Raw genomic sequence first — 23,473 nt, 5'->3', positions numbered from 1 at the left:
GCTTAAAAAAAAATAAAAAAAGGCATTCCTGTAAAAGAAATAGAGGTTATTTTTAAAGAATGATGTTAATGTAAAATAGTGAAGCAGAGGATTCCAGACAGGTGGATGTGCTGATAGGAGAAGCTGTGGAATCCATTATTTCCAGGTGACAAGTAGGAATGTAAGGTGAGCATCTTCATGCTGAAGCTGTGTAGCAGAGGGTAGATAGGAATCTTTTTAGATAATGTCAGAGCAGAACTGTCATGATAGCCCATTAAATCAGATTCCTGGTTCAGCTGTTAGAATACATATTTTTAATTGTGGGCCGTGCTAGATATTGCAACAGACAACGTTTAGGGAATTTAAGGAATTTCTATTTCTTCTCCCATAGAAAGGCAGTAATACTGGCCACAGAGAGAATCGACAAGTGAATGATTTGGGGTTTTTTTTTTGCCCGTATTTGAATACAGATGTTGAATTACTGATATTTTACATTTTACAGAGTGCTTCCTTTTACTAATCAAGGTCAAAAATAGCTCCTGTCCATCCTCTCCCAGATCATTCTCAGTGGACTTTTTGTTTTAGAACTGTAATCGGTTATATTATTAGAGATGGGAGTGAGATTATTAAAAATACTTTATTTCCCCCCTTTCCCATCTTTTGGTATGCACAGCAGCTTTGCTGTCAGGGCCTGTCCAGTTGCTGCCCAGCCATGATAGGCCATCATTAAATAATCAAATGGACACAGACCTACTTAATATATAATCACAGGATAAAGTCAGTCAAAAAAGTCTAATTCTGGAATGGAAGGGATCCTATTTTTCTGAATTAGGATCTTTTATAATGATAATGGAGCAGTGAGATCTGTTGTAGCTGGTGACATTAGATCGTGCCATTTTTCCAGTAGCTGGCTTAAAAATCTTTAACTTTTTTTTGGCAGAAGCTGTCTTTCTGAGTGTTGCCTTTTATGACATCTTTAAGAGGTGGGAGAATTGGTACCACCAGGTTTCCAGGTTTTACATGGCTTTTGTAAGCTAAGGAGGGGGAACAAACATGGTGTTGGTTTGGTGCTCCTCCTCCTCACCCGTGGAGAGTGACTTGTGTGGTCCAGAGTTGACTGGGAAGGAGGACAATGTGGAAATTGCTTGTCATGGCCTCTAACAGGGATTGCATTACACAGAGCTACTCAGCATGTTCAAATGGCTGGAATTTTGGTGATAGAGTGGTACAACTCAGGATTATTTTCCATTAGCAATTAAGGTTTTAATAACACATTTCATCAAAAGTGTAAAAATCCAGAGGTATTACAGAAAAAAAATTCTTTATTGAATGAAAATTAAAAGAATCATTCAGTTAATTTGAATCCAGATGAAAATCTGGATATTGCTTTTGCTTCTTAACCAGTTTTCAACATGTCATAATAAGATGGTCAGGTATGTTTGGAAGGTACATTTGGCAGTCTATGCACTGCAGCTACAAAGAAAAAGAAGATCTTAACTCAAGTATCTCAACATAGAAACAAAAGCTTTTGGAACATTGACCATTACCTGATTTTTATTCAAAACAGGTTGTATCTACTACTGTATTTGCTTGTATTTAAGTTGTTCTGTCAGGGAAGAAGAAAGAAGAATCTAATCTAAACATAAGGTAGTGAAGTGGAAGATTCCAGACAGGTAAACGTGCTGGTAGGAGAAGCTGCGGAATTCACTGCGATCCATCACATTTGTTTCTCAAGCTTAAATATTCAAATGCCCTGTTTTACAAGGGAATGCGTAAACAGCATTTGGTTTTGACTCTGTCTCCCTTTGAGCCATTCTGATTCCATTAGAATGAAGATCTTAACATGTAGTTATTTCAAATATCTTTTCAATATGTGTTCTTAAAAGATACATTCACTTAAGACCAGAGTAAAGGCAAGGAATTTCTTCAGAAAAATATTCCAGCTAGCTGGTCTCCATGGCTCACTGAGGGAAGAGTTGTAGCACCTCCAGGTGTTTGCTAGGAGGGAATTTCTTCAAGGCTTATTTCTGACAGTCACCTGGAGGATGTATGTGTAGCATGTTTAATGGGGTGCATTCATTTAACCTTTTTAAGGTTCGTGCCTCACAACAGCATCAAAAAAAATCAGTCACAGTTACTTTACATTGTTGAAAAGAGAAGATGCCAGAGGCATTTTCCAGTGTTCCTATTCTGCAAATAAGCAAGGATTTCAGTTCTCATGATAAGTTGTTACTGTATATTTTATTAGCATTAAGTCCATAAAGGAAGGATGAGAAATCCATTATGTGTTTTAGGAGGCTTGAAATTCCTACAAATAATCAGTAGTCAACTATTAAAATATTTACATTTTGCTTCAAAATAATTCTTTTTCTCTGTGTATGCTTTGGTCTGAGTAGTTGTGGGGGAAATCACATAAAATCATACCCAAATTGCTATGTCAGTTGCAGCCTATTTGTATTTTAAAATAACATTGAAATAGCTGACTCTGGAAGTTAAATACAGGAAAATGGTCATTTCAAAGTTAATGAAGGGTGATATCCAGAAAGAAGTGGTTTATTAGATACTAAGAAGAAATTCTTCCCTGTGAGGATGGTGAGGCTGTGGCTGTGCCCCATTCCTGGGACTGTCCGAGGCCAGGTTGGACGAGGCTTGGAGCAACCTGGTCTAGTGGAAGATGTCCCTGCCCATGGCAGGAGATGGAACAAGATGGTATTTTAGGTCCCTCCCAATCCAAACCATTCTAATATTATTTGATTTATGTGTATAAGACCCCCTAAGCAGCTGTGATGTGTAATGCACAGAATAGCCTTTAAAAATAGCTGAACATCGATTAACAAATCCTCCTTCTCATGCATGTGTGCATTTGTAGGAGTTCTGGCTACTGTGAAGCACAGCCTGCATCATGCCATGCACAAATGTTCTTCAAAGGCTTTCTTGCTCACAGTTTTATGCAAAGAGGCATTCTCAGAATGTCAGTCCAAGAGAAGTTGCAAACTGAGGCGCAGCTCTGGAGTGAGTCATTGTTGGTTTGTGGAATTTCTGGTTCTTGTTGGTACAAATTAACATTTTAAGACCATGCTCATCTCCACGTGGTTTCAAGCTGTTAACTTGTTGCAATCAGTTTAATTCTTGTCATTTCCTTAATTAGTTTTCAAGCTTGGCATTAGAAAGCAAATGTGCAAGTGATGAAATCACATTGAAGTACTGTGAAGCAACAAAATTACATTAACTGTAATTCTGGCAGCTTGTCTTGATCATCTCCTCCTCTGAACTCCAAATCCTGTGTATGCTGCTCTTCCTCTTCACCTGCATTTCTTTCAGAGGAGCATTTATGGTCTTGTCAGTCTATTTATAACATAAAAGAAAGATCTGTCCCTGGTAGCTCCACCTCGGATTGCCTGAGTTCAGGGTGTACGTGCTTGGAGGTAGAGATTCATTCTTTCTTTTGTAGAAGAAACTATTTCATCTTTTGTGCTCCCACTCAGCTCTAAAGGTTGGCACCCACAGAAGCTTTAACATCTTTCTGTAGAGTAAATGATGAGTCAGGATAACAGAGCCACATTCTTGTTTAAAATCATGCTAAGGACAGAGGTAAAGCTCATGGTGAATTAGGTGGCTTGAAACCAAATGAGGCAAAACCAGTTATGAGTGCTCTACACATTTCTGTGTGCTTCATGTTGCTGGTGCTTGCCATCTAGTTCTAGAAAACACACAAATGCTGATAGCATTGCTTGGAATGCAATAAGAAATGGAGTTAGGAAAGGAAGGTGGCCGTTATACAAAGATAATCTTCATTGTTGATTTTATTGTTTTACTGTTTCCAGTGTTCTCTAATGGATGTGGCCTGTTTGTCAGAAAGGAGGAATAAGATTACAAACCCATATAATTTGAGACTTTTGATTAGAAAAGGGGCATCTTGGAGATTTTTATTAATTTTCATTTAAATGAAATTCAGCCTCTCATCCTGAAATGGAAAAGCTTTTCTCATGTTGCGTTTAGCTGTGGTATTGGATGAACAGCAGAAGAGTCTTAGTTTTGAACTCTTGCAACTTAAAATTTTCACGTTGTTTTGCCTCTCACTTGGACTTACCTTTGGCTACAGTCTCCCTCTTTTTGCAATATCTGTATAAGAAAAAATGAAATGGAGAGACAGAACTCTCTTCAGTAACTGGTTTTAAACAATTATAACTGTGAATTTATTTATGCCCAGTCTAAAATGGACTGATGATGATCACAGGTTATGGCATCAGCATTTTTCAGGTGTGTCCTTGATTTGGGTGCAGATTTACAGCAGCTTAGATGAACCCCCATGGCAGAGGAGATGGGACTAGATGGTCTTTAAGGTCCATTCCACCCCAACCTATTCTATGATTTTGTGATGGCTGATATATTTAAAGTAAAACTCAGCTCTAACTCAGAACAGCAGAGACTCCTGGGAATTCTTCAATGTCCACTTCCAAACAGATAACCCTAGTAAAAAAATGACATTTTATCCTCATGTTGCAGTTAAGCATATGCAGGAAGGGTTGGTCTTTCTCATTTTGGCCAGAAGCAAAAAAGCAGCTGATCCATGATTTATTCCATGGTGACAGTCACTCAGGTCTTACTCAAGTGACTTCTCAGAAGGATTTGGTGCCTGTTCTGGCATCAGTACCAGGCACAGTTCAGACTCCCTCTGTCAAGGGGCTCATACACTATCAACAGAGAGAAGCAGGTGCAGAATTTGGGATATCTCACACTGGTGGATGATTATTGCAGCCAGGTTTTATGCCCCCACCCTATAATGCTTTTCATCTTTCCTTTTTGCTTTTCTTCAGCTGAAGGTACTGAGTCTCAGTGGGAGGGTTAAATTCTGGCTGCAATATATATCACTATTTCTAATCTACATTTCTGCTGTTGTGACCCACAGTTCTGGTTTGGCATTGTGCCCACACAGAAGAAATGGCTTTAATTCAACTATTCAGAAATATTTCTGAATGTTTACTGTTATTAGATGTATTTAGTTTGCACAGTTTGAGCCGTATTGCCTTCAGTCAGTAAACATTACAGTAGATGGTAGAAATTTCTCGATCTTGAAGTTATTTTGCAGTCTAGATGGGGAGAAAAGAGCTGTGGTTTCTATAGCAATACTTCACTTGATAACCTGGAAGAGCATGCTAATTCTATAGATAACTGTCTCTCCTTATATAATCCCTGTAAATGTGCTGAGCAAATGGTAACCGATGCTGTACAGTGTTGTGATTACACATTTAATTTCCTCCAGTTATTCCTGAAGAAAAATTAGTGAAGACACAGATATTGTGTATTTCTGATTCTAGCTGAGCCCTGTTGGGTTCAGAAGCTCAGAATTCAGTGAAGCAGGCAGGGCTGGGATTCATTCTGATGCTGGGCAGATTGCTTGCTGGTTAGCGAGGCACTAGCATGTACATCCCCATTTCCTTGCCTATTTCCTTGCCTTGAAGCTTAAAGTTTACAGAATGCAGAGATGACTGAAATCTAAATTGTTGTTCTGGTTTCCTTCTGGAACTGCTTGTCACTTTCCTGTTATTTTTAATAATGTAATGATGAGATTTTTTGACACGTACTGTACGTCTTTCCTTCAAGACAGCTGCAGCCTGCCTTGTGCAAACTGCCAGGCTGGCAGGAAGAAAGTGGCATGCAGAAAGCATTTCAGGGAAAAGGTTTTCTTTTTTTTTTTTTTTTTCTTTTATTTTTTTTTTTTGTCTCTGCTAGAATCTCAGAATTCCACAAAGATACACAGACATTATTTTCTCTACTTACCCCTTCCACCTCCCAATAAATTTACTTTATTTTAAATAATTTTCACTGGAATGGAAGAAATATCTTTATTTCATGCTGTGGATTCCTTGCCATAAAGTTAGTGTTTATCTCTTTGAGGCTTTAAGTCTTAAAGGTAAAACTAAGTAATTTATAATAATAGTAAATTACAGAAGTGACTTTAAAGGTGTTTCCAAATATAAGCTGAAATCAAGCATTGGAGCTTAATTACAAAACAAATACTGTCTGGAGCATCTCCAGCAGGTACTGTTGGAGAAAGAATTGTTCTGCTACCTGAGCTAAAGTTGGGATAAGGAAAATGAGCTAAACAAAAAAGCCCTAAACAAATAGAAAGAACTGAACCAAAACCCCCCCATGGAATTCCTGTGAATTCTTTCAGTCTTGTAAATACCAGACCTCTTCTGTGTTAGGCAGATATGCTAGGTGTATTAGTGTTTTCTTTCTGAGGGTCACACATTCATTCTGTTGTGGGCTGGTGCTTTCCCTGACCTGCATTTTCTTTCCTCCTGGGGTACCACTTCAGGCTTCCTGAGTAAATTTTGTTTTCTGCATATTTCACCATTATATGGGTTCAGGGCCAAATGGGAAGTGGTTTGGGTTTAATTCTTGCTGTTAGGCTTTTGTACAAATAAATGGTTAGTTTGCATATTTGCTGTTTTCATTTATGACTGCATTTATTTCCACAGCCTGAGGAAGAGCTTGATCCTGAAGAGAGGGACAACTTCCTCCAACAGCTTTACAAGTTTATGGAAGACAGAGGTAATGCTGAATTTTCTTCCTTTTTTTTATCTCCTGTTTACTTCTTTAATGGCAAAGCACTCAAAGGGAACTTAAATCCTCCCTGAGGTGTTTTGGTTTTGTTTTGCTTTCACAAAGCCTTTTTTATGTTCACAAGGCCTGTTCAATAAGCCCTTGGTTGATTTCTGGTTGTGACAGCCATGGCTGACAGCTCTGCTGCTGTTAATCCCAGGCTGGAAGCTGTGGAGTCTGTCCATGGATGGTGAAATCCAACCAGCAGAGAATGGAGATGTGCCATCCTCAAGTCTTCGTGCACAAATGGAGCAGTGATACTTGAAGAGACAGCTTAAAAGATTCTATTTTTTCCTGTAGCTAGAACAATAAACTAGTCTATTTTAAAGGTCTGTTTTCACACAATTGAGTGAAACTTGGTAAATTACAATAGTTGAAGTCTTGGCTTCAGAGCTGTATCAGAAGTGCATGTGCTTTACATAGGGAGCTGGATGTACCTGCTGACTTGGGAGAGCTGCTGTTGCATAAGGCATTTGCAGTTGTGATGAGACTGACACTAAAATGGAGACTTTATGCTCCTTTTTAAAAATATATATTCAAGCCTGGAGAGTTTTGTCCTTTAAGACTATATTGGTTTGATTAATTTTACTCATGAAGTCACTGTTTCAATCCTGTATTTCAAATACCATTTTCATCTTGCAGTAGCCTTGGTGTGGAGGTAGATTACAGGTGTAACTACTGCCCTTTTCTCTTTTTTTTTTTTTTAATCTTTTCTCCTGACAGCAGTTGCCTGAATGATATTTCCATAGCAGCACAGAGTGCAGCAAATGTTGGTGTATTTGAATTTGAAATAACCAGAGCTAAGGATAAAAAACATGAAGTACTTGCAGAGTCTGAATATCTGCCCCTTTCATTTTTTGAGGTGGGGGGAGGTTGTTAATGGGGAAATCAAGCTGCCTTTGTAAGAGGGTCTGTATGCCTCCTAATGAGGTTTGTTCTAGACCACAGATTCATAAAAGAACAATTCAAAAGCTGTTCAATATTGCCAGTTCTTATCATAGGTTTAGAAATTGAGCATGTATTATAGCAAAGTGTTCTGGAGCTCATCCAATATAATTTTGAAGGCCTCCTGTGTACATAACCAGTGTTTCTGGAGAATAAGCTGCCTTAGGGGAATAAAAGGCTAAGTTGGGGGGGGGGGAAAAAAAATCACTCTGCTGCTGGGCTAATCCAGAGTTTTCCTTTCATGTAGCCTGATTCTTCTCACTTTCCTGTTTTCTTCCTTTCTCATTCTCTTTCTTAAACACTCACAGACTAGAAAACAAGTAACCATGTCAGGACCTTGTGCAGGCAAAAGAAGAAAGCATTTGTGTACTAAATTTGAAGACTCAGTCCATGAAATATTCTTTAAGCCAGTATGTAGACTGAGCAATGTGCAGGACTTCTCAGGACTGGAACTTTCCCCCTGTCTGTTTGCTTTCTATTTTCCTTCTCTGTCCTTATAGGAAGATTTCTGTTCCTACCAGATTTGTTCTACATTCTGTTCTCTCAGTATAAATGTTTTGATTCATGGAATCATGACAGTATTCCCAAAGTCCTATAAAATTATTTTAATGATTCTAAATATAATTGCATGAAGATGAGGGAAGATATGAAGCAGCAGGAAGGGAGGAGGTTTGGTATTCTTCCTTGCTGGGAGGATTACTGTCTACGTATGCAGCCACTTGCCCCAAGTCACTTTTGGTTTCTCCTTTTGCAAATAATTACTGTTCTTTATGTCACTGCCACTCAGCTGATTTGAGTTCTTTTTTTTCCCTGGAACTATCCCAAATATTCATGTCTGGTCAGGGCCTTGTGCTTTTCCACATTCTGTCAGTTTGCCTGAGTCTCTTCCTAATCCAACATCTCTGCTTCTTCCTCGTTCCTTTCAGCCCACAGGTTTTTAGTTAATCTCTTCACACATTGCTCTATTCCAGCATTCCTCAGGTGTGCTCTGGAGCTTCCTGCAGTTCTGGCTGTTCTCCCTGCTCACAAGAGGAGCAGTGGGATGCAGCCAGGTGGATGGGGGTTAATAAACCTGGAAGGCTGATAAACCACCCAGAGATAGTGATGCATTCAAAAGAGGGTTGAAGCCTTAACTGGTGATTGGAATTTACTGACTTGAGAATGTACTTTAAGCCATTAAATACAGATTTTAAAATGCAGAAGAATACTTGTAATCAAATATGTGATAAAGGAATGGAAGAGCCAAATTGCTGTTCTCTGGGATAACTTTTTTCTGTTTTATTTTATTCAGGTACTCCTATCAATAAACCACCAGTTTTGGGCTACAAGGACCTTAATCTCTTCAAACTTTTTAGACTGGTTTATCAGCAGGGTGGGTGTGACAATGTAAGTGCTGGATGTTCCCTGAGCTAAATTTGTCTGTTCATTTGTATCTATAAATGGTTGCCCAGGGATACCCCATCCCTGGAAGTGTTCAGACCAGGTTGGACAGGGTTTGGAACAATCTGGGATAGTGGAAGGTCCCATGGCATGGGGTTGGAACTGGATGTTTATTAAGGTCCCTTCCAACCCAAAGTGTTCTGTGGTTATAAAAGGCTTTGGCTTTTAGCTCTGTTAGATATTATTTCATAATGTTCTTATTTAACAAAACCTGTAAACTTCCTTTTTTCTTTTTTTTCCCCCTCAAAGATTGAGAGTGGTGCTGTATGGAAGCAAATTTATATGGACCTTGGCATTCCTATTTTGAACTCAGCTGCTTCCTACAATGTAAAAACTGCTTATAGAAAGTAAGTTCTTATATTGGATAATGGTGAAAACACTTCTCTTTTCTTTTTCCTAGATGTAGCATGTACAATATTCAAGAGATTTTTGATAGTTGTGGACAGCAGCTGATATTCTTCAGTTAATGAACAGCTATGAGCATTTTCCAGTGCTGATGTGGAGGAAAGGAGGGAGTGCTCAGGGCTGTAAGTTCCTGTTGCTCCAATACATCAGAATTCTGCTCATTTTTTTTACCAAGAAACTTTCACGTTTTTCGTGTGCTGATGGCATTTCACAGTACACCAGTGAAATTTATAAAATAAGCTTTGGCAGATTCATTTTTGCAAGTTCAGGCAATTAACAGTAACTGACTCCTTAATCTTTAGATCTCATGTGCATTGAAGAAAATTTTATACCAGTTGCTTTAATTTCATGAAAGGTGTTGACTGAAAAAAAACATGTTTCAGATTGTGTATTTCCATATAATCTTTGCAGAATTTGTAGAATAATGACTTTAGGGCTGAACTGTGTGCATTGCTATGGTAGATGTGACAGTTATTAAATAGTAAAATCATTACTTAAAATGACCAAATTAATGAATCTTTTTCTTCTGACCCTCGCTTTTCAACTGTGTTGTAACTTTTGAATTGGAAACCTTTCAGGAATGACATTTTCCAAGCTTGTTTTCTAAATAAAAATTGTTTTTATTATTTATCCTCCTGGAAGTTTGACAAGAAACAGTTGAGCTTTTTGAGTAAAAGAGAAGAATGAGGTTCTCTTAACTCAAACCTAAGGAAATTTGGAAATAGGGATGACTCAACTCATTAATGTCGATGAAGATGACAATATTGAGACTATCTTCAGTGGGATTTGAACTGGGCACATGCTTAAGGTCTGTATTTTACAGAGAAGAGTGTTTATCCTGGCAAGAGTAATTGGTAAATGTGTACTGGGTTGCTGTTACAGTGAAAATAATGATGATGTTGTTTGGACACAAGAAAATGTGTTGTGACAATGATAGTGTGTTGTAACTTGCATATTAATTCTTTGAGGAATAAGCTAATTCATACCTCTCTCACCTATAACTGGATTAGAGTGTGCACAGGCAGTTTCCAGAGAACAGGGTCATGCATGGCATTACTGTCACGAGTTCTTCACTGGATGGGGATGAAGTTAAATATGTGGGAAGCACCTCTCTGTGTTCTTTTTCAGCATTTGACTTTAAATTGTTTCACTTCAAAATCATCTCTAGCATTTATATTTTCATTTATTTGGGTTTGTTTGGTTGTTCTTTTTTTTTTATTATTATTATTATTTTCCTGAAGTTACTGAGAAGGAAAATAGGTTCATGTACTTCATTAAATAGAAAATAAACCATGAAATATAAATGGGGCCTTCCTTGTGTCTGTAGGTATCTTTATGGTTTTGAAGAGTACTGCCGTTCTGCAAACATTCAGTTTAGGACCATCCATCACAATGAACCAAAAGTGGTAGAAGACACACAGAAACACGTGGAACCAATGGAGGAAAGTGTGAAAGAGGAACAAAAAATGCCCCCAACAGAAGTTAAAAAAGAAGCAGAAGAAAATTATTCCAGCAGTGAAAGTGAGAAAGAAGAAATTGAGCTAAGATCCCCAAGGGTGAGTGGTTTGAAGTGATTTGTGTTTAGTCCTTAACAAAGCCCCTTTGTATAGTGAACAGTTTCCATAATGAGTTTTCCCTGTGGAGCAACTGCACGTTGGAATTGGTGCACTGGTACAAGTGTGGAGTTCTGTGAGTGTTAACTGTTAATTTTTTCTACCTGGACACAGTCAGGTTTTGATTATTCCTTCATATTCCTCACCACACATGGGATTTGCTTAGGCTCGGTTGGATGTGCTGTGGTTCAGGGATGGCTCAGGAGCTGCTTGGGGCTGGTTATCATCAGGATAGTGAAACACAGCAGGACATTGTTGGTTGTGGGTGAGGATTTCCACAGGCACATGGAACCTGGAGCCTTCTGGCAAGAAACAGGAATATCAAAAACCTGCTATGGATCTAAGAATCAAAGGAAGACTCATTCCTCTGAGTTGGTTTTTATCACAAGTCTCTCTTCTGATAGAAGAAACACTCAAATATTAGAGTATATAGACAAAAGCAGAGTGAGGAACAATTAAGTTTAGCCTTCATTTGTCTTTAAATGCTGTAGAGATGAGGGTTGTATTAGTAGCTATATAGATCAGATCAGTAGCCCATCAGCTGGAGGATACTTAAAACCATGAGGAATACAGACAGTACTTTAAAGGTATTGGAATATGACTGTAGCATTCAATTATGTTAAAAGAACATTTTATGTTCTTTAATAGAGTATGACTACTGAAGGACAAGAATTGCTGCTTTTAAATTGTTCAAGTTCTAAAAATTCTGTTCAGCTAAAATGTTACTCTCTTAAAGTCCTTCTTGCAAAGCAAGAATTAAATTATGGTCCTATAAATTAATAGATGAAAAGACATGGTGTAAACAGAAGTTGAGACTTCTATTATATAATATATTTCTGTTTAAATGAAAGTGGTTGTTCTAAGCTGCATCAGCCTCAGTGAACTCCCTGACATGACATTAGCTTTGTCCTTAGCTTGTTTATTTATTTTTGAGTTGGTTTTCTTTTTGAGAACAAAGGATAAAAAGAAAGATGTTTTTTTAATAATTGTCTCTTTGTTCTGATTAAAAATCAATGATCCTATCAAGAGACTTTTAATAAATCAAATTATAATCCTCTGCTAGATCTCTAAGAATCAGTTGCAGATAGTCCCAGGCAGCAACTGCCTGAGTACTCAAAGTGCCTTTTAAAAAAGGGATACTTAGAGTTGTTTGAAAGCTGACAAATTTCTGCCTGTGCTGTCCACAGGTGACTGTCAGGATTGAAGATGCTGAGGGGAAGATGCCTCCCCTCAGTACTCCAACACAAGCACTTCAAATAATGCTGTTGCTGTAGGTGAACAAGACATTTTGGCTCCCTCAGAGCAACAAACATTTCAGGTTGAAACAAATGTCCTGAAAGCCTCCCATCAGCTAATCAGAAACTCATCCTCATTGCTTCCAAGTGAAGCAGATATAAAAACTTACAGGTTTAGTTTTACTATTTGAGAATATTTTACGCTTTTTTGTCATCTCCAGCCTTTTTTCTCTACAGGAGTTGCATGTCTCACTTTTTTGCTGAGATTTGGAGAGGTTATGGACAAAGCAGGTGACAGGAGTCATTAAATTGATCTTATTTGTATTCTAGGGACGAAGAAGACTTGCCCGTGATGCAGCCCCTGCTAAAAAAGATGGTGAAGAGGATAAAACTCAAGACAAATTAAAAGACAATAACAAAGAAAACAAAGATGTAGAGGAAACACCTGAGAATGCAGAAAAGAAAGAAAATGAAACTCCACTAGGGAAGAAAAGCACACCAAAGCAAAAAGAGAAGAAAATTAAAAAACAGGAGGATTCTGATAAAGAGTCAGATGATGAGGAAGAGAGGCAGAGGGAGAGGTAAACACTAACTTGTATCACCTTCTTTGAATTTCTCTGTGCCATGACAGAGCTGTTCTCCAGGCAGGAGGACACAGACTTGATCTTACTGAAGTGTGAAAATCAGAAACGTCGTTCACTCAGGCAGGCAGGGAAGGGAACATTTTATTTCAGAGCCTGCTGTACTTTCTGGAAGCATCTTTTTGTGCTCGATGCCAGGCAGTATTTTTCACTGTCATTTTACTTGCCAAGACTGTGTTGGTGTTTTATCACACCAATACCACCAGACACCAAACTGACCTGGCTTTAAGTCTGCCAGGTGCTGTGAGGATGGGGACAGCTTGGAGACACTTCCCTGGGCAGTTGAAACAGAAATGGTAAAAATCCCTCTTCTCCTGTGCTTTTAAGGGTTTGCTGATGGCTGGTGAAGCTGCAGGCTCCTTGTTCCTATTGTGTGTCAGATGATCAAGGCATCAAAGAGTTTTCTTTAAGCTGTGTGGGTGTTACTTGTCCTCTGAGTTGCTTGCCACAAGATAATTGATATTTCACTAAGGCCAGAAATTCTATTGCATTAAAAGCAAACCCATAGTCCTTTCTAGTATTTTATTTCTTGCTGACTTTTTTGTAGAGTAACTTCTAAATTATGCTAAATTCTCCCTTTAATAGGGGAGGAATTATAGCTAAAAATAGGTTAGACTGTAGTTCTTTAAAATACATTTGAGTATAATATTTTAACAGTAGCTAAAGGTATAATAAGAGGTGGATGTGTCTAATAAGAGCTGTGCAGACACTTGGCTGAACAGTTTTGTGATCAAGTTTTGTTCCAATGGAATGGTGTTTGTGTCCATGAGAGGATCACTGTGATGGCAACTCAAACTTATGTGCAGTTAATAAACTGTCACATGTTAAGCCAATTGTAAAAGTACCCTTTTTTATAAATAATGTGTCAAAATCAAATATTTCAGAAACTGAAGTTAGTTCTTCCTATGCTGTTTAGGAGACACACACTGAGTTCACTTTCATTCCTCTTTGTATTATCAAAATATTAATTTAGAAAATACTTTTTAAACTTTGAGGTAGTTGTATGCTTTATAAATTGTGTTTAAATTTTAATAAAAGTTTCTGGATATTTTTGGCACTTCTATTTTCCCTAAGTTTTGTTCTTGATTTAAAAAATCTGTTTCTGAGCAAGCTTCAGTGACAGGACAGGGTGCAGAAAATGAAATACTTTTTTTCTTGCAGTCTTTTTCTATCTTGACTACTCTCTTTAAATTTTAAAATATGATTGTCACTAATTAGTGGGTATCTTAAATACATTTTACTGCAGGGAAGAAATTGAGAACAAAGGAGAATCAGAAGGTGAAGAGGATGAGGAGGACACAGAACCCTGCCTGACTGGAACCAAAGTGAAAGTAAAATATGGACGTGGAAAGACTCAAAAAATTTATGAAGCCAGTATTAAAAGCACAGAAATTGATGATGGAGAGGTTTTATACTTAGTCCATTACTACGGTTGGAATGTGAGGTGAGGATAACAAATTGTCTTTCATGTCTTTGTTCAAAGGCTTATTTACAAAAGAAATTTTTCTTTTTAAGGAAATAAAGCAAGAGATGGTCAGTGCCATATTGAATTATCAAAATAAGAGGCTCTGGCTTTTTCACTTTTCAATGTTGGTGATTTTGTTCGTGGTGTTGCATTGAAATGTCAGAATATACTTGTATTTTTCCAAGTATCCATCTGCCTTAGTAATCCTCATCTCTTCCAGGAGCATTCCTGATACTTATTTGTCTATCAGTGTTAGCACTAGCAAACTTCCCTTTAAGGGAGTCATTGATAACGGTGAAGATATTTACAGTTCAGTGTATTAAGCACTGGAATTTTGGCAACAAAATACATTCTTGTTTTGAATGTTAACTGTGATTGTAATAATGCTTCTCCTGGCAGCCAGTCTTTATAGTACTTTGTTTTTCTGGTATATAACTTGTGGTATTCCAAATCCGTAAGCAAATTTCTTTACGTGGCAACATGAAGTTTGAGTGTGGCAATATTCCCCAAATATTTACAAGTTCTTTTACCTTATTAATGCCTTTAGGAGATTCTGAGGAGCATTAGTGTGTTTGTGCTTTTCAGAATCTCATCCAGTTTGTTGCCATAATTTAAAAACTTTACCTTTTAAAAAGAAAAGTACATTTTCCTGCTGAGGCATGGTGTGATGAAAACTGTCTTATGTGTATGATGGAATATCTGACACTTCAGAGCTGACTCAGTCCTGTGAGTGTTCCAGTGCTTTGCTGGTGAGAGACAGGGAAGAGTTTGTACCTTCATTCCCTCACCCCATAAGGTTTTTTTATGGACTGGAAATGTCACTCACCTTTCTAAGGCCAGATACTGCATGAGTTGTGTAAATACATGCTCTGCTGTCATGGAATGGTTTGGGTTGGAAAGGAAAGCCCATCACATTCCACCCTCCTGCCATAGGCAGGGACACCTTCCACTATCCCAGGGTGCTCTGAGCCACATCCAACCTGGTTTGGGCATTTTCCTACCTCATTAATAAATATTTTGTGCAATTCAAGTCTTTTACTCCTCATATTCGAACAACATTTTATGTGCAGTGATAACAGCATGTTGTCATTCCCTTTCAGGTATGATGAATGGGTGAAAGCTGATCGGATTATCTGGCCAGTGGAGAAAGGAGGACCAAAGAGAAAACAAAAGAAAAAAACAAAAGTAATGATTTCAATATGTTTGTTGTAGTACTGTATTTAATGACTATCACTGTCCCTGTTAAAAAAAATAATAGTTACTCAGTCCACAGTCTAGTTTTTAATAGAGCAAAAAGTTTGATAATCAGTAGTGAAACATTAATAAAAAATCCAGTTTCCCCTGCAGAATAAAGAAGATGGTGAAAAGGACGAGAAGAAGGAGGAGGAGAAACAAAAATCCAAGCGTGGGCGGCCCCCTCTGAAATCCACTCTCCCATCCAACACGACCTGCAGCCTCCCCAAAACGCCCAACAGCGAAGGTAAATCTGGCTCCAGAGGTGCAGGGAGCAGCTTGTGCTCCCCACCATTCCCAGCTGGAGCCCAGCATGGTGTGGTGGCCTGGAGCTGCATGTGAGCTCTGAGGTTCCTGCTCCTGGCACCACCACAGCAGCAAGGCTCGGTGCTCCTTCCGCTCCATACAAATTAATTCTTTCGATTTTAATTTTAGCAACACCTCGCAGGCAGACCAGACGTAGCTCAGGAATGTTTGATTCTGATAGAGGATCAAACGGTGAGTGATCTCAGCCCTGTGTATGCTTTGGAGGCTTTTTCAGTACCTTTTTGAAAAGAGGTTTGGTTTTTTTTGTTTTTTGGGGATTTTTTTACCTTCTTTTTTGTTAGTTTTTTGGTTTGTTTTTTTTTTTTTCTTTTCTCCTTGTAAATTTTATTAAGTAAGCAGTTGAGCTGACACTGCTGAGGAGCACAGCTTGCTCACAGAAGAGCAGTGACTGTACAAGTCATTCCATGTTCTTCAGCCAGAGCCTTTCAGCCCTGAACAGACCAAATCCAGTGCTATAATGATGGTCTTTATTGTGCTAATTAAGTCCTCAACCTCAATACTCCATCATCCAGCAGAGCTGTTAATTATACACAAATTGCAGCACATCTTTGGTATTTCTAAGCCTCTCTGAACAAGAACTGAAGTGAAATCACTGTCTCATTTTAGTAAAGGTCCCTGAATAATCTTCTGGTAATGTACTAATGCTTGCTCTCTGCGTGGTGCATCATTTGTACAATAGTTTAGCAATGGCATGTCCATATTGGGGTTTAGGTTTTTATTTTTTGGGTTTGGGCTGGGTTTTTTTCTCTGCATGGAAGGGACAAGTGTTGTTTTTTGGTCTTGAAGTGTGTCATAAGGGAGAGGCAGTATCCATGGGATCAGGGGAATCTGTAAAACTATTTTTGCTGCAATAAAATGTAGTTTATTTGTATTGGCTTATTTGGGAAATAGTAGTAAGGAGAGTCAGACTTCAACTAAATCACCTGAGTTAAGAGCATCATCCAGATGCTTCCTGAACTCATGCACCACCACTACTGCAGTTTCATAGAAATTTTAGGTAAAAATAAGAGCTGTAGCAAGTGTGTTGAATAATGCAGGATTTTTAAAGTGTAAAATTATTACTGTAAACTCATGTTGACACCATAGATTACTGAAAACTGGGCTTTTTGTGAGGTTCAAATAAAAAGTCATGCTGCAATTAATTATTTAGGGTGCTGTTTGCTTCTTTTTAAATTTTTTTTTAGACTCTGGCACATCTGACAGTGAAGCAGATGAATCATCTGAAAAGAATTTGAATGAAGAATTTTCTCCAGAAACTTCAGAACTGGAAAAAAGTGAAAAACTCCATGATGAGAAGCTGGATGAGGAAAACCCAAAGATTTCTCATGCGCTGAAGGAAAACGACAGGACTCAAGTACAGCCACTAGAAACACTGAAACTGGAAGTTGAGGAAAGTGAACAAATTGTTCAAATATTTGGGAATAAAACAGATCAAATGGAAGAAATCAAAAGAGAAGTTGAAAAATCACCTAAGGGAAAAGGGAGAAGGAGCAAGACAAAAGATCCCTCATTGGAGAATGCGAAGATTGCGCCAGGAAGCCAGGAAGAGGTGGCAAATGAGTCTCTTACAGAACCTGAAAGATTAGATGTGTCTTCCTTGGACTGTAAAGACATTTCCAGCACTACTGAAAGTGAAACAGAGCTCTCCACAAAAGATAAGAAGGTTTTGAAAAGGAAAACTTTGGAACAGGCATCACCTGAGAAGAGAAATCGGCGAGAGAGTGAGATGGAAGTGCCAAATATTGTATCTGAAGAGAGGACCAATGAATGTACTGGAGCAGAGGAATGTAGAGGGCTGAGTGCTGAGGAGTCACTCAGAACTGAAAATGAGGAGATGCCATCCCTGGTGGCGGAATCGGTTCCACACGGTCCGGAACTGAGGAATGACAACTTCCAACGTCCGGCCGAAGCCAACGAGAGCGTTCCCTTGAAAGATGAGGATGACACAATGCCTCAGATTGGTCCTGAAACCTTGCTGTGCCATGAAGTAGACCTGGATGACTTGGATGAGAAGGAGAAGAGCAGCAGTGAAGACACAATAGCAGAAAAGCCAGACCCCAATGCTTCCAACTCAGCCCCCTCTGCCTTAGCCCCTGCCGTGCCCTCGAGCTTCCCGGTGGCCTCTCCTCTGGCCCTCAGCCAGGACGAGTCGCGCAGCATCAAGAGCGAGAGTGACATGACCATCGAGGTGGACAGTGTGGCAGAAGAGTCTCAAGAAGGGCTCTGTGAGAGCGAGTCTGCCAATGGATTCGAAGCCAGTACCACGTCAAGCAATTGCAGCATGGCCGGGCAGGAGAGGGAGGTGGGAGAGAAAGGTGAGCATTTCTTGGAGGAGTCATTCCCTGCTCTAATCCTTGGCTGAAGGTGTCTTGAGACTGGTGTCACTTTGCTAAAAATTGCTGGTCTGTTTTGTGTGCTGGTTATAGATTGACAGAATGATTTGGTTTAGAAGGGACTTCAAAGCCCATCTTATTACAGCCCTCTGCCTTGGGCAGGGACAGCTTCCACTATCCCAGCTTGCTCCAAGCCCTGTCCAGCCTGTCCTGGAACACTTCCAGGGATGGGGCAGCCACAGCTGCTCTGGGCACCCTGTGCCAGGGCCTCACCACCTTCACAGGGAAGAATTCCTTCCCAGTATCCCATCTAACCCTGCCCTCTTGGAGCCCCTTCAGACCCTGGAAGGGGCTCTAAGTTCTCCCCAGAGCTTCCTCTTCTCCAGGCTGTGAACAGCCTCAAGTCTCTCAGCCTGTCTGGTTTTAGATTTCTTTGTTGCTCATAAAAAGAGTTTTTAGTAGCAGAAGTATTTGAGGTGTCTTACGTTTTATTTTCAATTTTTTTTTTTTCTCTCTCCTCTTATAGGTCAAAAAAGACCCAGTGACAGCAATAGTGGAACACTGGCAAAAAAGCAAAAGCGAACTCCAAAGCGAACCAGTGCTGCAGCCAAAAATGAAAAGAATGGAACAGGTATGTTCCTGTAGGGAGTGGAGGGGGGAGCTTATCCTGTCCTGTAAATATGTGTAAGAACCTACAGTTCTCATGTTACAGTTTCCACTGGATGTGGCTTCCCTCTCAAGGTTTTTCATTTTATTCATTGTGGTTATTGGTGATAAACTGGAGAGGTGTTCTGAGCTCTGCAGTAGCTGTGTAACTGGGAAATCTCTTGGCTATTTTATATTACTGACTTAAGAAAAACATCTAAATTATTATTTATATTAGTAGTTACTGCATGTTTACCATTATGCTGATTTTTCTATATTGGATTGATTATGAATTTGGCAGGGGGCTCATTTAAAGTCTTAAAAAAGGTGTTTCTCCTGGGAAAAAATTCAACATTTTTGAAATGTGGAAAAATGGAATTTTTTTTCATTCAAAGGAATCTTGTCTAGTTTTCCTCTCAAGCATCTGTCTATTTTATAACTTGCTATAGGAATCTGGATTTTTGTGTTTCTGTAGCTCATTTTTCAGAGAATCACAGAATAGTTTAGGTTGGAAAGGACCTTAAAAATCATCTTTTTCCAACCCCCTGCCATGGGCAGGGACACCTTCCACTATCCCAGGTTGCTTCAAGCCCCATTTAACCTGGCCTGGAAAACTTCCAGGGATGGGGAAGCCACAGCTTCTCTGGGCAACCTTTGTCAGGGTCTCACCACCTTTATAAAAAAGAATTGATGTCTTGTATCCCCTCTATCCCTGCCCTCTTTCAGCTTAAGGACGTTCCCTCTTGTCCCATCACAAAATTTTTAACAATCATTGCATGAATGAATCAGTGTTTTTGGCTTTGTGGCAACACTGTTATATTTTTAAATATCAAACTAAAATACTAATTATCTGACATACACTATTCAGATATATTTAACACGCCTGTGGAAAACTTGGCAGTTATTGTGGGAATCTAAAATATTTGAATATATGAGCTAAAAATTTTCTGTTACATGTTGAACTTCTGTTGCTGTAGTCATGTTTCAGAACTGTTCCTTTAGATGTGTCCTTTAGATGTTTGATAACTAAATACAATCATGTGCTACCTACCCATAGTAATACAGGCTTAATCTTTAAGAAAAGGGTTTTACTGTCTGCTTTATATTAGAAAGCTAAAATAGGTGATTATTTATATAGAAAGTTTATCAGTACTCTAATATTCTAATTTTGGTAAAATTATTTATTATTTCTGTAAAGAAATTTGGCTTACCTTTTAACTAGGCCTAGTCAGCTCTTGAATTCTCCTGCATCAACCATGATTATTACACTTGAGAGTTCAGTGCATGTTGTGTCTGATTAGGTTATCTATGGAATCTGAGATTGTTATTCCTTGGGTGTGTTTTGTGATTTTCTGAGCAAAGAAGCAGCAGCTTTTTTCTTAATGATTGCTTCTTTTCTATAACCACAATTTTTAAAATGTCAGGGTGGAGGTTTTAAGTCCAAATTAATTATTTTTCCTGCAGGGCAAAGCAGTGACAGTGAAGATCTCCCTGTCCTGGACAGTTCCAGTAAATGTACTCCTGTCAAACACATCAATGCATCCAAACCACAGAAGATTTCCCGCTCCCCTGCCAGAGTGATTTCTCCTCACATCAAAGATGGAGAGAAGGACAAACACAGGGACAAGCATCACCACCAGAATGCTTCACCCAGAGTGTACAAATGGAGCTTCCAGCTCAGTAAGGATTCTTGAAATGACTTGATTACAGAGAATTTGTGTGAAAACTTGTTCTGAAAGAAAAACATGGAAATTTTGGGTTTCTAAATTAGGTGTGGGCCTTTCCTGGCAGAGTTATGGAAATGGGTTATCTTCTATGCTGTGCCTTACATCCTCTTATAAAATCACCTTGACAAACATATTCTTTTCTTTCCACTTGCAGATGAACTGGACAATATGAGCAGCACTGAAAGGATCTCCTTCCTGCAAGAAAAACTCCAGGAGATACGAAAATACTACATGTCCTTGAAGTCAGAAGTAGCAACCATAGACAGGAGAAGGAAACGATTAAAAAAGAAAGACAGAGAAGGTGAGGTTGAGATTTGCTTTTTGATTCCCATGAGGAGTTAATTTGTTTGGAAATGTGTAACTCACAGCAGTTTGAGTTTAGCTGATGATATTTTAGAAGAAAGGAAGGTGTTACCATCTGTTTGCATACGTATTTAGAAAGAATATTTGTGGCTTTTTGGAACCTGAACCTGACAAAAATGTTTGCTGACTCTCTTATAACTGTGCAGTAGAAACTTGGACTTTCTAGTGCAAGTATTTCCATTAGACTCATCTGAGCTGCCTTTTCAATAATTGGGTAAAGCTAATCCTGTGTCTGTGAATTCAGCAGTGAAAGCAATTGGCAAAACCTCTATATGAGTTTTTTGTGCCTGTGCTGTTGTTTAGATATCTTTTACACAACCTTCCTTGTGCGCTGTACTTGGATAACCGAATGCTGATCTGTTGTTCTGTGTGTTCAGTGTCCCATACAGGAGCATCCATGTCATCTGCTTCCTCAGACACTGGAATGAGCCCCTCGTCATCCTCTCCTCCCCAGAACGTGCTGGCTGTGGAATGCAGGTGATAAACATTTCTCTGCCTTGCCAGCAGCTCGCTGCCATGGACATAAACCCTGAAATTCAGCCACAGAAAGCACTCAACTGGTTGGACGTTGCCAAGTATATCCTGTACACACTTCCACTGCTGGACTGTACCTGTTCCCCCCTCCTACCCTCTTCTTTTGTTTAATTTACTGTTCAGAGAACTTAAGCTCATTGGTAACTGAAGGTTTGTAGGCACAACGTGGCATCCTTGTCATTGTGTTTGTTTTTGTTTCTTGTTTGTTTCTTTTTGTTTTGTTTTATTTTTTTTTCCTAACACAGAGAAAGGGCACTTATCAAATTTGCAAAGTTATGTCCAATGAAGCATTCAGGTGTTCTAGGGTGATCTTAAAAAAAAAAAAAAAGCAAGTGCACCAAGCAGACATCAGAGTATTATCCAAAAGAACTGAGTAACTGCTGCACTTTCACCGAGCTGTGGGTAACTCTTGGTGAGTAGTTCCTCTTTGTGGAAGCACTTGCTATACAGAACTGCCAAAGTATGTGTTCAGCAATGTGCCCAGTTTTAAAGTTGTAAATGGGACAAAATAAATTGTGAAAGGAAGTGTAGTTGACTGAAAACTACAGTTGTAATAAGTCTTCCACTTTTTATAGGATTTTTGAGCACACAATTATGCAAATGTTTTAATGTTTATTAATGTTTACAGTGGAATTGTGAATAGGTTTTCAGTGGACTATCTTATCCCTTGACAAAAATATTTTGTCTTTTTTCTATGTAATTTCAGAGTTTTTATTTTGTTACAAAAAAGACGAAAAATGAAATATATAACAACAATGAAGTTATTTAACAAGATTTCTAAAGCTGAAATTTTTGTGTAAAATAAGGTATCTTGCAACTTGTTAAATATATTTATTCAGACATTGGATGTTGTATTTTTATGTATTTTTTAAAATATTAATAAAATTGGAAAAAAAAAATAAAATTCTAGGTTAGTTCACTCTTTGGACAAAACATCCTTATCAGTTCTGGCTCTTCAGGAGGAGTTATCCAGTAGCCAAACCTGTACTTCCAATGGGTCTGTCTACAAATCCTCCACCACACAGATCTGCCAGCAGGCATCTGGGTTAAAATAAAACTTTATTTGGAAACTTTGGCAGTCCTAGTACTTAAACTTGTTTGGAGGAACAAAATTTATTGGGTTGCCCTTAAGATGCTTTGTCACAAGTTCTTGTGTTTGCTGTACTGCCGAATAAATTTATATCTCCCAAAGTTGAGATGCACCAATAAAGTAAACGCGACTGTGTGTGCTCTGCCTGTGGATTGTCCCACGGGCAGATGCAGTTTGTAAATAGCTCTTCCAAACCCATGTATTTAAAGCAGTTTGCATATACATTATGTATAAAAAGTGATTTTTTAAACAATTTTTTTATTCATGTTTGTACATTGAAAGGGGGCCTGAGCCCCTTTTTTCTGTGTTTAATATGCTGTAGAGTAATAACATAGATGCTCTAGACTGTATATCAGGATATTCTGGTTCCACACGGCAGAAGGTCAGGAGGAAACACTAGTGATGGCGTAGCATTACTAAAATTGATGTTTCTTGAAATTTCATTTTACAACATTTGTCAACTTGTGATTCCAATTCCTTCCATTTTCGCAGAAAATTAAAGAAAAAGTACTCTTGTAAATGCACTTTTTCTGTCTTTTCTTAAGCAAAGCAGAACTATTTCAATGTAAGATAAATATGGAGCTCACTAGACAGCGCTAATAAAGGCCATGTTTTAAACATAGGCTTTATATTCTATTTTTATTTAAGTGATTGTTCTTGTAAATGTCTGGACTTTACCCTAAATAGGAAAGTTAATCTCCATAAATTACTGTAAAGACTTTTTGCAGAGTTAACTTTTACTTGTTAATCTTCTAACAGCTACGAATAAAAAGCAATACTCATTTAAAAGGAAGTAACATGGGTCACATGTTTAATATTTGCAGAAGCAATCTAAAATCCGGGGAAATAACAGGATTAATGACATCTCAGATCTCTGATACCTAACCTG

General features: G+C 38.5%; 1 protein-coding gene across 3 annotated transcripts in view; it reads left to right on the top strand.

Moving 5' to 3' along the window:
- Window positions 1-23,377, top strand: part of ARID4A (AT-rich interaction domain 4A) — a 46,654-nt gene extending 23,277 nt beyond the window's left edge. For 2 of the 3 annotated variants that reach the window (XM_086894015.1, XM_086894016.1), the window contains 14 exons: window positions 6,465-6,537; window positions 8,825-8,919; window positions 9,223-9,320; window positions 10,706-10,934; window positions 12,557-12,807; window positions 14,114-14,311; window positions 15,433-15,517; window positions 15,668-15,812; window positions 16,001-16,063; window positions 17,077-18,207; window positions 18,752-18,856; window positions 20,335-20,550; window positions 20,752-20,898; window positions 21,338-23,377. In XM_086894015.1, coding sequence (XP_086750141.1) covers window positions 6,465-6,537; window positions 8,825-8,919; window positions 9,223-9,320; window positions 10,706-10,934; window positions 12,557-12,807; window positions 14,114-14,311; window positions 15,433-15,517; window positions 15,668-15,812; window positions 16,001-16,063; window positions 17,077-18,207; window positions 18,752-18,856; window positions 20,335-20,550; window positions 20,752-20,898; window positions 21,338-21,441 — 2,940 coding nt within the window. In that variant the 3' untranslated portion in view covers window positions 21,442-23,377. The remainder of the gene's footprint in view (window positions 1-6,464; window positions 6,538-8,824; window positions 8,920-9,222; window positions 9,321-10,705; window positions 10,935-12,556; window positions 12,808-14,113; window positions 14,312-15,432; window positions 15,518-15,667; window positions 15,813-16,000; window positions 16,064-17,076; window positions 18,208-18,751; window positions 18,857-20,334; window positions 20,551-20,751; window positions 20,899-21,337) is intronic. The other variant, XM_086894017.1, reaches the window with a different exon arrangement.
- The last annotated feature ends 96 nt before the right edge of the window (window positions 23,378-23,473 follow it).

Source organism: Cyanistes caeruleus, chromosome 6 (genome assembly GCF_971803275.1).
Source record: "Cyanistes caeruleus chromosome 6, bCyaCae1.hap1.1, whole genome shotgun sequence".
Classification (NCBI taxonomy): domain Eukaryota; kingdom Metazoa; phylum Chordata; class Aves; order Passeriformes; family Paridae; genus Cyanistes; species Cyanistes caeruleus.
Note: the sequence above shows the minus strand (reverse complement) of the source record. Positions and strands in the feature narration are given on the sequence as shown.